The sequence below is a fragment of the Nomascus leucogenys genome, chromosome 17 (genome assembly GCF_006542625.1).
Source record: "Nomascus leucogenys isolate Asia chromosome 17, Asia_NLE_v1, whole genome shotgun sequence".
In the NCBI taxonomy this organism is placed as follows: Eukaryota; Metazoa; Chordata; class Mammalia; order Primates; family Hylobatidae; genus Nomascus; species Nomascus leucogenys.
In genome coordinates, this window is record NC_044397.1 from 46,922,463 (window position 1) to 46,935,668 (window position 13,206).

General features: G+C 46.5%; 1 protein-coding gene across 4 annotated transcripts in view; it reads right to left on the reverse strand.

Moving 5' to 3' along the window:
* Positions 1 to 1,421: 1,421 nt before the first annotated feature.
* Positions 1,422 to 13,206, reverse strand: part of CRCP (CGRP receptor component) — a 41,159-nt gene continuing 29,374 nt past the window's right edge. For 3 of the 4 annotated variants that reach the window (XM_030796673.1, XM_004090919.3, XM_012496413.2), the window contains 2 exons: positions 10,633 to 10,690; positions 1,422 to 3,775 (listed from right to left, as the gene is read on the reverse strand). In XM_030796673.1, the coding sequence (XP_030652533.1) occupies positions 3,626 to 3,775; positions 10,633 to 10,690 (208 nt within the window). In that variant the 3' untranslated portion in view covers positions 1,422 to 3,625. The remainder of the gene's footprint in view (positions 3,776 to 10,632; positions 10,691 to 13,206) is intronic. The other variant, XM_030796674.1, reaches the window with a different exon arrangement.

Consider the following 13,206-nt stretch of genomic DNA (forward strand, 5'->3'; position numbering starts at 1 on the left):
ACCTGTGGTCCCAGCTACTTGGGAGGCTGAGGTGGGAGGATTGCTTGAGCCCATGAGCTGAGACTGCACCACTGCACTCCAACCTGGGTGACAGAATGAGACCTTGTCTCAAAAAAAAAAAGTACAATAAATCTTTGATTGTAGTCACCCTGTTGTGCTATCAAATACTAGATCTTATTCCTTCTATCTAATTATATTGTTGTATCTATCCCTCCCAACCCCTGCTACTCTTCCTAGCCTCTGACAACCATTCTTCAAATCTCTACCTCCATTAATTAAGTTGTTTTAATTTTTTTTTTTTTTTTTTTTTTGAGACAGAGTCTCACTCTGTTACCCAAGCTGGAGTACAGTGGCACGATCTCAGGTCACTGAAACCTCCACCTCCTGGGTTCAAGCAATTCTCCTGCCTCAACCTCCCGAGTAGCTGGGATACAGGCACCTGCCACCACGCCCGGCTAATTTTTGCATTTTTAGTAGAAATGGGGTTTCGCCATGTTGGCCAGGCTGGTCTTGAATTCCTGACCTCATGATCCACCCTCCTCGGCCTCCCAAAGTGCTGGGATTACAGGCATGAGCCACTGAGCCTGGCCAATTTTTATTTCTGAAATATTTATTATTAATGTGATAGGAAAATTACACAGAATACATTCTTATAAAGTTAAGTCTTCCAGGCCGGGCGCAGTGGCTCATGCCTGTAATCCCAGCACTTTGGGAGGCCGAGACGGGCGGATCACGAGGTCAGGAGATCGAGACCGTGCTGGCTAACATGAAAACCCCGTCTCTACTAAAAATACAAAAAATTAGCCAGGCGCAGTGGCAGGCGCCTGTAGTCCCAGCTACTCGGGAGGCTGACGGAGGAGAATGGCATGAACCCGGGAGGCAGAGCTTGCAGTGAGCCGAGGTTGCGCCACTGCACTCCAGCCTGGGCAACAGAGCGAGACTCCGTCTCAAAAAAAAAAAAAAAAAAAAAAAGTTAAGTCTTCCAGAACCTGGTTTAACAAAAAACTGAGGTTTAAATTCAGGTCTCAAATATAGAAACTTAAACTTTTCTTGAAATCGAATTAAAAATGTAGCTCTAGGCTGGGCACGGTGGCTCATGCCTGTAATCCCAGCACTTTGGGAGGCTGAGGTGGGCGGATCACGAGGTCAGGAGATCGAGACCATCCTGGCTAACATGGTGAAACCCCATCTCTACTAAAAAATACAAAAAATTAGCCGGGCATGGTGGCGGGCGCCTGTAGTCCCAGCTACTCGGGAGGCTGAGGAAGGAGAATGGCACGAACCCAGGAGGCGGAGCTTGCAGTGAGCCTAGATGGCGCCACTGCACTCCAGCCTGGGTGACAGAGCGAGACTCTGTCTCAAAAAAAAAAAAAAAAAATGTAGATCTAAATAGTCAGTCTTTTAAGAAAAAAAATCACACATTTTAGCCTCAGTCAGATTTCACTTTATTTGCATCCACGACAATATTAACTCTTCAGATTTATAAATGACAAAACTTGATAATTACCTGGAAACAATTTATTATTAACTAGGTTAACCCTAAATCCATCGAGAAAAACCACCTAACATATTCAGTGTTAAAAAGAGATATTACGACTAGCCTGGCCAATATGGCAAAACCCTGTCTCTACTAAAAATACAAATATTAGCAGGGTATAGTGGTATGTGCCTGTAGTCCCAGCTACTCAGGAGGCTGAGGCACCAGAATTGCTTGAATCTGGGAGGCAGAGGTTGCAGTGAGCTGAGATCGTACCACTGTACTCCTGGGCAACACAGCAAGACTGTCTCCAAAAAAAAAAAGAGACAACAATGAGACAGATTGGCACACGTATGCCCTGAGAAATAAATCAACAGCTCCCACTAAAATTCCCAATACGCTAGAGAGATTTAAAAGTACTATCTGGTACTTTCTTTTTTTTGAGATGGAGTCTCACTCTGTCAGCCAGGCTGGAGTGCAATGTGCGATCTTGGCTCACTGCAACCTCTGCCTCCCTGGTTGAAGCGATTCCCCTGCCTCAGCCTCCTGAGTAGCTGGTATCACAGGCGTGCACCACCACGCTCGGCTAGTTTTTTATATCTTTAGTAGAGATGGGGTTTCACCATGTTGGCCAGACTGGTCTTGAACTCCTGGCCTCATGATCTGCCCGCCTCCGCCTCCCAAAGTGCTGGGATTACAGGTGTGGACTACCACACCTGGCCCCAATCTGGTACTTTCAATGTTGCCTGTAAACAGATTTCAGCTGAAGCTCAGATGGTAAGGTTAAGATGCCTGGGGAGTGGGATGGATGGATTTGCAGGAGGGTTGGAAGAGAAGTAATCCGATTAGCATTGAAAATAAAAGAGTACCAATTTGGAAAATCGAATGTCTATGATCACTTTCTTCCCTAAAACAGGGAAGACAGTGAATGTGGAAAATCCGATTTTCAGCAATATTCGCAGGACCTAAGGCAACAACCACATGCCTGGGTCAACTACAGTTTCCAAATCCTGAATATTAAAAAGGTTTTCATATGGTAATCATCTTAATATTTTCTTTTTTTTAGATGAAGTTTCGCTCTTGTTGCCCAGGCTGGAGTGCAATGGTGCAATCTCGGCTCACTGCAACCTCCGCCTCCTGGGTTCAAGCGATTCTCCTGCCTCAGCCTCCCGAGTAGCTGGGATCACAGGAATGTGCCATCACCCCCGGCTAATTTTGTATTTTTTTAGTAGAGATGGGGTTTTTCCATGTTGGTGAGGCTGGTCTCAAACTCCTGACCTCAGGTGATCCGCCCGCCTTGCCCTCCCAAAGTGCTGGGATTACAAGCACGAGCCACCACGCCAGGCTCATTGTGTCCTTTTTAAAGGAACAAACAATTTGACTGTTGTGCAAATCAGGCTCACCTGGTCTCAATATGAAGCACCTGCCCTGGGCTGCTGTCTCAGGGCAGGAAAGTGGGGTGGTCAGGAAGACAGCCAACACTGTTTCTGTTGCCACTGTCACTAAGCCTGGAGTGCCTGCTTTCAACTGCAGTGATCTAGTCCCTAACATTTAGCCTAAACAGTGAGCTGGTAAACAGAGCCCCTGCCAGCAGAGAAAAGGGGCTCTAGAGCTGTTGAAGGATTGGCCAGGCCGGTTCTTTTCTTATCTCTGTTGTTCTTGAGGAAATTCCTCTAAGGTGAGCAAAGGTCAGTGGCTCATTTTAACTTAGAGTAACTATCTGAGGGCTCTAACCAGACTCCCAACAGTGCTCTGAGCCCCTGCTTAGTAAGTTCCCAGGGAAGCAGATGAAACTAATTAGGACATGGCCCAACAAAGGCGACACAAGCATTTTCCCCGCTGTGTGCAGAGACCTCCCCACAAGTGGGGCAAAGGCTGTGGAGGAAATCTTTCAAGCACAGAGGGGTCCACAGTCACTGTCCCCACCTTCAGCTCTCTGCCCTGACAACCTCAGCCTGTCTTCACCATGTTTCTTCTCCCCAAGGCACAAATATTTCTTTTTAGCTTATTTTTGTGATGTACCCAACTAAACATGAAGCCAGGCCTGCTGGGATAGAGGGTAAAATCAAATAAACAATCCTCTCAACATCCAGGAAACGGCTGCCCGGCCTTCTGACTTCATGAAACGCCGGGGCCAGCTGTGCTCTTCTATGCTGGGTCCTCTTCGTCCATTGCCACGTCGCTGTTGGTATTCTTCTTCTGCTCAGCCTCTGGCTCTGTGGGCAGAATGCTGGTGACGGTGTGGAGAAGAGCTTCAATCTGCTCCTCTGTGAGCCGCTCTTCACTCTCTTCCACCATCTGCAGAAGGAAAGAAATTCTCCAGAGTTACAAATGAAACTTACAGCCCTGGGCAGCCCTGCCCACCGTGCTCACAGTCTCAGCCCGGGCTCCTGGCACGCAGACCTCACAGCCTGGGTCCTTGTGAGTCCTCTCCATCTTACAGATGGAAGGGTGGAGCCAACTCACATCCTGGACTGAGCCAATGCGACTGATCAAAATGGGTCAGTAAAAACCGAGTTGTAGGATAGCATTTTTCTTTAAAGAAAAGGAAAACGCCCAGCCTGGGAAGCATAGAGGAACCCTATCTCTTAAAAAAAAAAAAAAAAAAATCAACCAGGCATGGTGGTGTGCGCCAATAGTCCCAGCTACTCGGGGGGCTGAGTTGGGAGGATCACTTGAGCCCAGGAAGTCGAGCCAAGCACTCCAGCCTGGGTGACAGAGCAAGACTCTGACAAAAAAAAAAAAAAAAAAAAAAAAAAGCTAACAGTTATGTAACCACACACACACACCACACACACACACACACACACAGAGAGAAGTGAACAGGTTGCATGTGCATCTCGAAGAAGTTAAATGGCACTTTATGTACTTTTATATTTCACGAGCACATCTGTATTTTTTTTTTTGGGAGGGGGATGGAGTCTCGCTCTGTCGCCAGGCTGGAGTGCAGTGGCATGATCTCAGCTCACTGCAACCTCCGCCTCTCGGGTTCAAGCAATTCTCCTGCCTCAGCCTCCCAAATAGCTGGGACTACAGGTGCGAGCCACCACGCCCAGTTAACTGTTTGTATTTTTAGCAGAGACGGGGTTTCACCATGTTGGCCAGGATGGTCTCAATCTCTTGACCTTGTGATCCACTCACCTTGGCCTCCCAAAGTGCTAGGATTACAGGCGTGAGCCACCGTGCCAGGCACACATCTGTAATTTAATGAACTGTATCAGCAACACGGTTGATGATGCCCACTATGTGCCAAATGGTTTGGAGCCTTCTTCTAATCCTCACTCCCACTAGCAACAGCCCTGCAAGGAGGCCTCCCATGTGCCTGGAGCTGCGTCTTGCACTTCCCATCCGGCATTTCCTTTCATCCTCCCAACAATGCTGCCAAGAGGTAGAACTGGAATCCCCAGCCAGAACTGCCCAGTCTAAAACCCACAGTCCTCCACGTTCCACACCACACTGCCCATCAAAGGTCCACGTAAAACCTGGTTTCTGATGTGGTCCCAGAAATCTGAATCTAGAGATGATACCCACAACCTGAGCCAGTTTCCTTAGCTTCACCTCTAATTCCAAACAGAATTAGGCCGTCAGCTGCCTTTTTAAAGCAGCAGGCAGGCAGTCAAGTTACTTAACCCTGTTTGCTTGGTAGCATCAACCATCAATCACAAACACCTTTCTCAGCTCAAGGTGGCCAGGTTCTATTCCATGGCATTCCCCACAGCAATCTCTGAAATCCGGCAACTGGGACCACAGGGAGTTCCAGAAAGAAATCCTGGCAGACTGAAATAAAACAAGATAATAGGACAGGCCTGCAATCCTGGAGAGGATCCCAGTCTGACCACCTCCCTTTACAGACAACAGCACAGTTCAGGAAGTCATGTGACATGCCCAAGGTCACACCACGAACTCTTGGCAAAACTCTGGTCTCTCCACTCACTTCAGCCCAAAAGTGTTTCTGCAACTAGATAATAATCCTGGTGTCCCAGGATGGGGGAGATCCTGAGTGAATCAATGGGGGCTACTCCCTATGACTCTGTGAAATAAAATGACCATTTTCTAAAGATTCTATGGCTCAGGAAAATATAAATTCTCTTCTGAGAAAGAAACAATCTTCAAATCCCCCTGCCTTTTTTTTTTTTTTTTTTTGAGACAGAGTTTCACTCTTGTTGCCCAGGCTGGAGTGCAATGGCATGACCTTGGCTCCCTAGTAGCTGGGATTACAGGCATGCACCACCACATCCAGATAATTTTGTATTTTTAGTAAAGACAGGGTTTCTCCATGTTGGTTAATCTGGTCTCGAACTCCTGACCTCAGGTGATCCACTAGCCTCGGCCTCCTAAAGTGCTGAGATTACAGGAGTTAGCCACCGAGCCCGGCCAAAAACCCATTTTTAAAATCGGACATGGGGCTGGGTGCGGTGGTTCACGCCTGTAATCCCAGCACTTTGGGAGGCCGAGGCGGGCAGATCACAAGGTCAGGAGATCGAGACCATCCTGGCTAACACAGTGAAACCCCATCTCTACTAAAAATACAAAAAATTAGCTGGGCGTGGCAGCGTGCGCCTGTAGTCCCAGCTACTCGGGAGGCTGAGGCAGGAGAATGGTGTGAACCCAGGATGTGGAGGTTGTAGTGAGCTGAGATTGCGCCACTGCACTCCAGCCTGGGCGACAGAGCGAGACTCCATCTCAAAAAAAATAAATAAGTAAAATAAAAACAAAATCAGACATACAAAATTACAGTCTGTAAAAAGCAGTAATCTAACATGTACTGCCCCCAAAGAATAAAGCAGGGAAAGGAGGGAAATAGCCAAGATTTGATTATTTAACCCAGAGAAAAGATGATCTCCGTTTGAGAAAATAATGTGCAGAAAAGAAGTTTGCTAAGTTCACTAATAGCCGAAGCTTTTATCAACATCCAATCCTCCTTAATTACAGTCAAGACCTTTTATTTGCAACCTAAGATTCCCAGTCACAGGAAAAAACCCTAAGCTGCATTAAACTAAATGAAATATAAACAAAAAAGAAACTTTCAGAAATAAAAAAACTTACTAGCACGTCTTGGATCACTAGGATAAATGACAATGACTACATTATCCCTCACCCCCACCTTTCTTTCCCAAAGAGAGTGGGTCTTACTCTGTCACCCAGGCTGGAGCATACTGGCGCGATCATCACTTACTGCAGTCTCAAACTCCTGGGCTCAAGCAATCCTCCTGCCTCAGCCTCCCGAGTAGCTGGGACTATAGCTATGTGCCACCATGTCCAGCTAATTATTTTTTATTATTTTTTGTAGAGATGGGGTTGCCCAGGCTGGTCTTGAACTCCTGGGCTCAAGTGATCCTCTCACATCACCCTCTCAAAGTGCTGGGATTATAGACATGAACCACCATGTCCGGCCCTTCACCTTTTCTTTCCAACACAGGAGAAACAGTCCAAGTAAAGAAGTAAAGTTCAAAGCACCATCTCAAGGTTCTCAGATACCAACCATTTCAGGTAGTTCAGAACATAGGGGGAAATAAAACTTAAAAATCCAAAGTATCAGCAGCTGGGTTAACATAAATGATAAACTTTTATTATCTCAATCCCAGGAGTATCAAACTGGGTTGCCGACCTCCAAAAATGGCAACTTGAAGTTGCCAAACCTAAAGTCCTACTTTCCTCAAAATGATTCAAAGATCTGCTAGCAACAATGTATACTATTAAATATTTGATCCAGAACAGTTCACTGAACCTGGCCTTCTAAATTTCAACTTTCTCTAACGTAAAATGAAAGTAACGCTTACAGCGAGGACAAAAGCAGAACATATGTAACAGTGTCTTACAAGCAATAACGCTCTGTATGAGTCAAGACTTCATAATCACGAAATTACTAATAGGCCTAGATGGTAGTGCTGTTCAGGGCAGTGGCCTGTGAGGTCACAGGATTCACTAACCTCAGGGCGGAGGGCTCACAAATCATTCCAAATCCATACACAACTGGGCACAACAAGTCCTAAGCCGGGTGGCCACCTCATTTCCTCACGGAGCCTCTGAGTCAGCAGGCAGTCATCAGACGGCCACAGCAAATCACAGCCCAGGTGTAACTGAAGAGGTGAGGCTTCAGCCTCCAAAAGACACCTGGCTTCCAAGTGAATGCTAATAAATGTCGGACGCTGGGACTGTTTTCTGGACCCAGGGAGAAAAAATGGCTCTAGGGTTAACATAGGGAACTTCTCACTCAAGTCCTTTGTGCTTTCCACTGTAAGTGAAACCTTTTATTTCTTTTTGTTTTCTAAAGATGGAGTTTTGCTCTTGTTGCCCAGGCTGGAGTGCAGTAGCGCTCACTACACTCTGCTCACTACAACTTCCGCCTCCCAGGTTCAAGCGATTCTCCTGCCTCAGCCTCCCAAGTAGCTGGGATTACAGGCGCATGCCACCATGCCCAGCTAATTTTTGTATTTTTAGTAGAGATGGGGTTTCGCCATGTTGGCCAAGCTGGTCACAAACTCCGGACCTCAGGTGATCCACCCACCTCAGTCTCTTAAAGTACTGGGATTATAGGCGTGAGCCACCACACCCGGCCATTTGCTTTTTTTTTTTAAAGACAGGGTCTTGCTCGGTCACCCAGGCTGGAATACAGTGGCACTATCATAGCTCACTGCAGCCTTGAACTTCTGGGCTCAAACAATCCTCTCACCTTAGTCTCCTGAGTAGCTGGGACCACAGGTGTGCACCACCATACCTGGCTAATTTTTTTCATTTTTTGTAGAGATGGGGTCTTACTATGTTGCCCAGGCTGGTTCTGAATTCCTGGCCTTAAGCAATCCTCCCACCTTGGCCTCCCAAAGTGCTGGGATTACAGGCACAAGCCACCATGTTCAGCAAAAGCTTTCATTTCTTATTCACTCTGGTGAGAAGAGATACTGCTACAAACCTTGGTAAACAATTTGCTACCTTTTGTAGCCAAATTCCAGAGTGGGAAGAATCTGGCTATAAAATGGTCCAACTGCTGAGAAATAGCAGTTTCTACCAAGGCCTACCTACTTTGTAGAAAGGAGAAGGAAACCATCTCAAGGGATGCCACACACATCTTTCTTCTCATCAAGCACAAATACCTGGCTTGGAGGAGCAAAGTAAAGCTTCTGAATCAGAAGGTCCCAATCAGCCACTCACCAGCCCTCTGGGCTAAAATGGAGAGGACACCTGTCCTCTTCCAAGACTGTGGGGAGGGCATTCAAAGTGACAGACAATCACAGGCACCAGGACCAAGGACTGAGACCGTGTCTGGCACACCCCATGCACTTTTTTTTTTTTTTTTCCAAGATGGAATCTCACTCTGTCACCCAGGCTGGAGTACAGTGGTGCGATCTCGGCTCACTGCAACCTTGGCCTCCCAGGTTCAAGTGATTCTGCCTCAGCCTCCCGAGTAGCTGGGATTACAAGTGTGCACCACCATGCCCAGCTAGTTTTTGTACTTTTAGTAGAGATGGGGTTTTACCACTTTAGCCAGGCTGGTCTTGAACTCCTGACCTCAGGTGATCTGCCCACCTTGGCCTCCCAAAGTGCTGGCATTACAGGTATGAGCCACCGCACCTGGCCCACCACAGGCACTCTCAATAGCAGCGAATCTTCCCCCAAGTAATGATAGCACTTTCCACAGGCTCTGGCTGAGGTCACAATAACCCTCATCTCTTCTCTCTGCCTGTCATTAAGCCATGAGTAACATATGTTGCTGATTAAAGCTGGAGGAGACATGACATGTGATCTTTAACCCAGAGGGACAGGGATTCGTTTCTTGCTGTTCTGTTTGTTTCTTCTCTCCTCTAAGCTCTAAGTTGCGTAACACAGCGTAAAGCATGAAAATAATCAGGACACATGAGAAAGGGGTTTCTATTTAGCCTACAGGCGGGTTCCCAGAGAAAGGCACCCTTCATGGAAGGAACTGTTCTAATTTAATTTTGGGTACATTCTGAAGGGCAAAAACAACCCTAGGAAGACAATGAACACTTTAGTAAAAAATTAAATACCCTATGGCCTTTTTAAAAGTTTTTCCATTAGTAACTCTAAAAATCGTATTTTTGACCATTTTCTTCCATACTTTTCTAAAGGAAATTTGACAAAGACCTAAGTATTTCTAAAACTGACTTTGGAAACTGCTTTATTCTCATTTTGTTAATTTTCTAAAGTTTCTTTTTTTTTTTTTTTAAACTGGCAATTAGATGGCCTCCTTGACACTTGTCACGTACTGATGCTCTCTGCCCTGTAATAAGAAGGCAGCAGCCACAGCGTGCCCAGTGGTGGCCCGGGTATCTCCCTGGATCATTTCCCAGGCCCCTTACCCCATCACAGGCCCCTCTACTCTGGCTGCCTCCTCCTGTTCCAAAGCCTATGCTCTCAGTACAAAGCGGACTTCACAAGTGATGAGGCTGCACTAAATAAATGGTTTATGCAGGGAAATGGGATCACATTCATGGTTTTAGTTGTGATCTCTGATGGTGATGTGGGAGATGGACTTGGGTAGCCAGGGAGAATGGGGAGAGGACAACCACAAGAGCCGCGTGAAGAAATAATGGCAGAAATCAACGCAGTACATGAGGGAGAGAAGCAAGAACAGAAGACAGAAGCAACAGAACTTGGGGACTCTGTGACTATGAGATGAAAGGAAGAGAACGGCTTGCAGGTTTCCGGTGTGAGAGGCCAGGCCAGGAGATGAGCAAGGAAGGGAGCCGATGGGACAGCGCACACATGCTCCCCTCACCCAGAAGGAGAGGAAGCAAGAGTGGGGTGAAGGGTGGGCGTGGGGAGAGAGAAGGTTCACCAGAGACATGCTGAATTTCATGTTTTTATGCAATATCTGGTTGGCAACAACGCCTACAGGGAAGCAATGGCCAGAATGGCCTGGACATCAGGGGAGGTGGAGAGCCAAGTCATCAGCCAAAACCCTAGGGGAGGAATGAAATCTCCTCCAGTGTTTCGTGGTCCCTAAGTCCACACTAACTAGGATCAAACTGGCAAGGTCTCCTTTTCCTTAAGAAATGGGGTGGTTGCGCAGTCTCTTCAAAAAAAAAAAAAAAGAAAAAAAAAAAAAACAAAAAACGGCAGTTCCTGGCTTGTCCACCAGAGCCATTCTACATCTCAGACCCACAGCAGCCTCCCCAGGGCAGGCGCCCTTCACTCACCAGCTGGATCTCCACAGCAGTCACTGGCCGGTGGTTCAGCAGCTGGAGCTTCTCAGCTCTATGGAGGGAAAGTACAGCGTTGAGAACTCGCATAGCCCTAAGTCCTGAGTTCTGACTGAGCTGCACAGAGAATAATTTGTCAGATTAAAAAATGGGAGAACCACTGGAGCGTGGCCCTCAGTTCCTTCAATTGTAAATCGAGAGAACAGGAACAGGAGGGTGCATGTGAGTGACTCCCAGCCCACGGTACGAATGGGTATCAGAGGCGTGATTGTAGGAAACAAAGCAGCAGTGCATATGCCATTTTAAAAACAGGAGGGTCATTTTCTTTTTCCTTTTTTTTTGAGACAGAGTTTTCCCTTATTGCCCAGGCTGGTGTGCAGTGGCACAATCTTGGCTCACTGTAGCCTCCACCTCCAGGGTTCAAGTGATTCTCTTGCCTCAGCCTCCCAAGTAACTGTGATCACAGGTGCTCGCAACCACATCCAGTTAATTTTTGGTATTTTTTTAGTAGAGATGGGGGTTTCATCATGCTGGCCTGGCTGGTCTCGAACTCTCGACCTCAGGGGATCCACCTGCCTCGACCTCCCAAAGCGGTAGGATTATAGGCATGAGCCACCGCGCCCGGCCCAGGACGGTAATTTCTATCTGGAAAATGTGAACAAAATAATACTATCTTCATCCAAATTATAGAAAGTACCAACTAATAAAATCACCTTAGGCCAGGTATGGTGGCTCATGCCTGCAATCTCAGCACTTTGGGAGGATCCCTTGAAGCCAGGCATTCTCGATCAGCCTGGGCAACATTAAAAGACCTTACAAAAAAATTAAAATAAATTAGCTGGGCACGGTGGGTTGCGCCTGTAGTCCCAGCTACGGAAGGCAGAGGACAAGGGGGTGAGGCGGGAGGATTGCTTTAGCCTGGAGTACAGAGCCACACCCTATCTCTAAAAATTAAAACACACAAAATCATCTTGTGTGGTCATCTCTTAGAAATGGGTGAATTCCTTTTTGAGATTAAGATTTAATATTTCCCAGATTTGACCTATTATCTTAGTAAACAAAACAGGGACTAAAAGAGGCAGGAGTTAATACACAGAAATACAGGTACAGTCCCTCTGCCCTGAAAGCACTTAACTCAGCTGGAGAAGGAAGACAAATACATGCAAATTTTCACAACAAAAGATCTGAGTGATAGTTAGATATAGTGATCATCTGCCTCAAAGAAAGACACAGCTCATTGCTGAAAGGCTGGCTGAATCGTGTGGACTCTGAAAGACTACAGAACTTCAGAGGAGATCAAACGACTGCAGTGACCACCCCTATGCAGGTGACAACTTCTACATTTCTCTCTCAATTTGACCCTGGGGCTGCAGATCCGTCTTTCCAATCAGCTCAGTAAGTATTTATTGTGTTAAAAGACCTTCTGGAGTGAAAACATGAAGAAGCCACGACTCCTGCAGCCATGTGTTTGGGGAAGCAGAACAATTACCCACTCTTCCTGAGCCTCAGTTTCCTCATCTGTGAAACAGGAATGATAACAGTACTTACCATCTTATGAGAGGATTAAGAGGGATGAAAATCTTTCCAGAGGCTGCCACTAGTATTTATTGCTTGCTTTCCATGTGGAAGTACATCGAATCCTCAGATTTCACTAACACTGAGATATTAAATAACTTGTCCATAGTTGCAAAGCTAGTAAATGGCAGAGAAGCTCCTGTTCTTGGCCATCTGCTTCTAGTGTACATGTGATAACAGGTGGAAAGTGTCATAATGCCATCTGTCCCACAATAGTTTCTCCATAAATGGCAGTCATTATTAGGGCAGTTCTAGTCAATTTCTACTGCTTGTAATCCCCCAAATGTTTACTCTAGACTCAAGAAGGGAGACTCCACAGAGATGACCCTTGCACTAGACCCTGATGGCTTTTCAATGCAAAAGGGATGGAAGGGACAGACAGCCAGGGCAGGAACAATACAAGGACATGCCCAGAGGAAAGAAAGCTTCCGGAGTTTTAGGAAACAGCTAGAGAGCGGTGGGACATGGGGTGAAAGAGTCATTTGGGACAAGATCGAAAAGGGCTCTATCAAGAGGCTGGGTGTGACTTGGTCAATACAGGAGAACAACCAAGGAAGAGGGGCATGCTCTGGCTGGTGCTGGCAGCGATTCTGGAAGACCCAAGAAAATGGAGGCAGACAGCGAGGAATGCACTGTAACACCCGCTGGGTGAGTAAGAGTGAGGTTATGAAGTTGGCCAGCAGCAGCAGGCATGCCAGTAAGCGCCTAAACACGTGAAACGCTTCCCGTCACCCTTAGGTAAAGTCAACAGGACTTGACAACTGCCTAGACTGGGTAGGGTCGGGGAGGAGGAGTGAGGGAACAGATAGAGTCAAGGTTAGGCTGTTTAGAAAAAAATACATTATTTAAGATGAAATTTGAGTTTGTAGTACCTTTATAACTCTGAAGAGGCTTCTGTCAAAAAGTGTGTCTAGTTTGGTCTAAAACTAAAGGAAAAAAACCAGCACTAGATTTATTTGCAAGGAGTTACATAGAACCATGGAATGGATATTATGG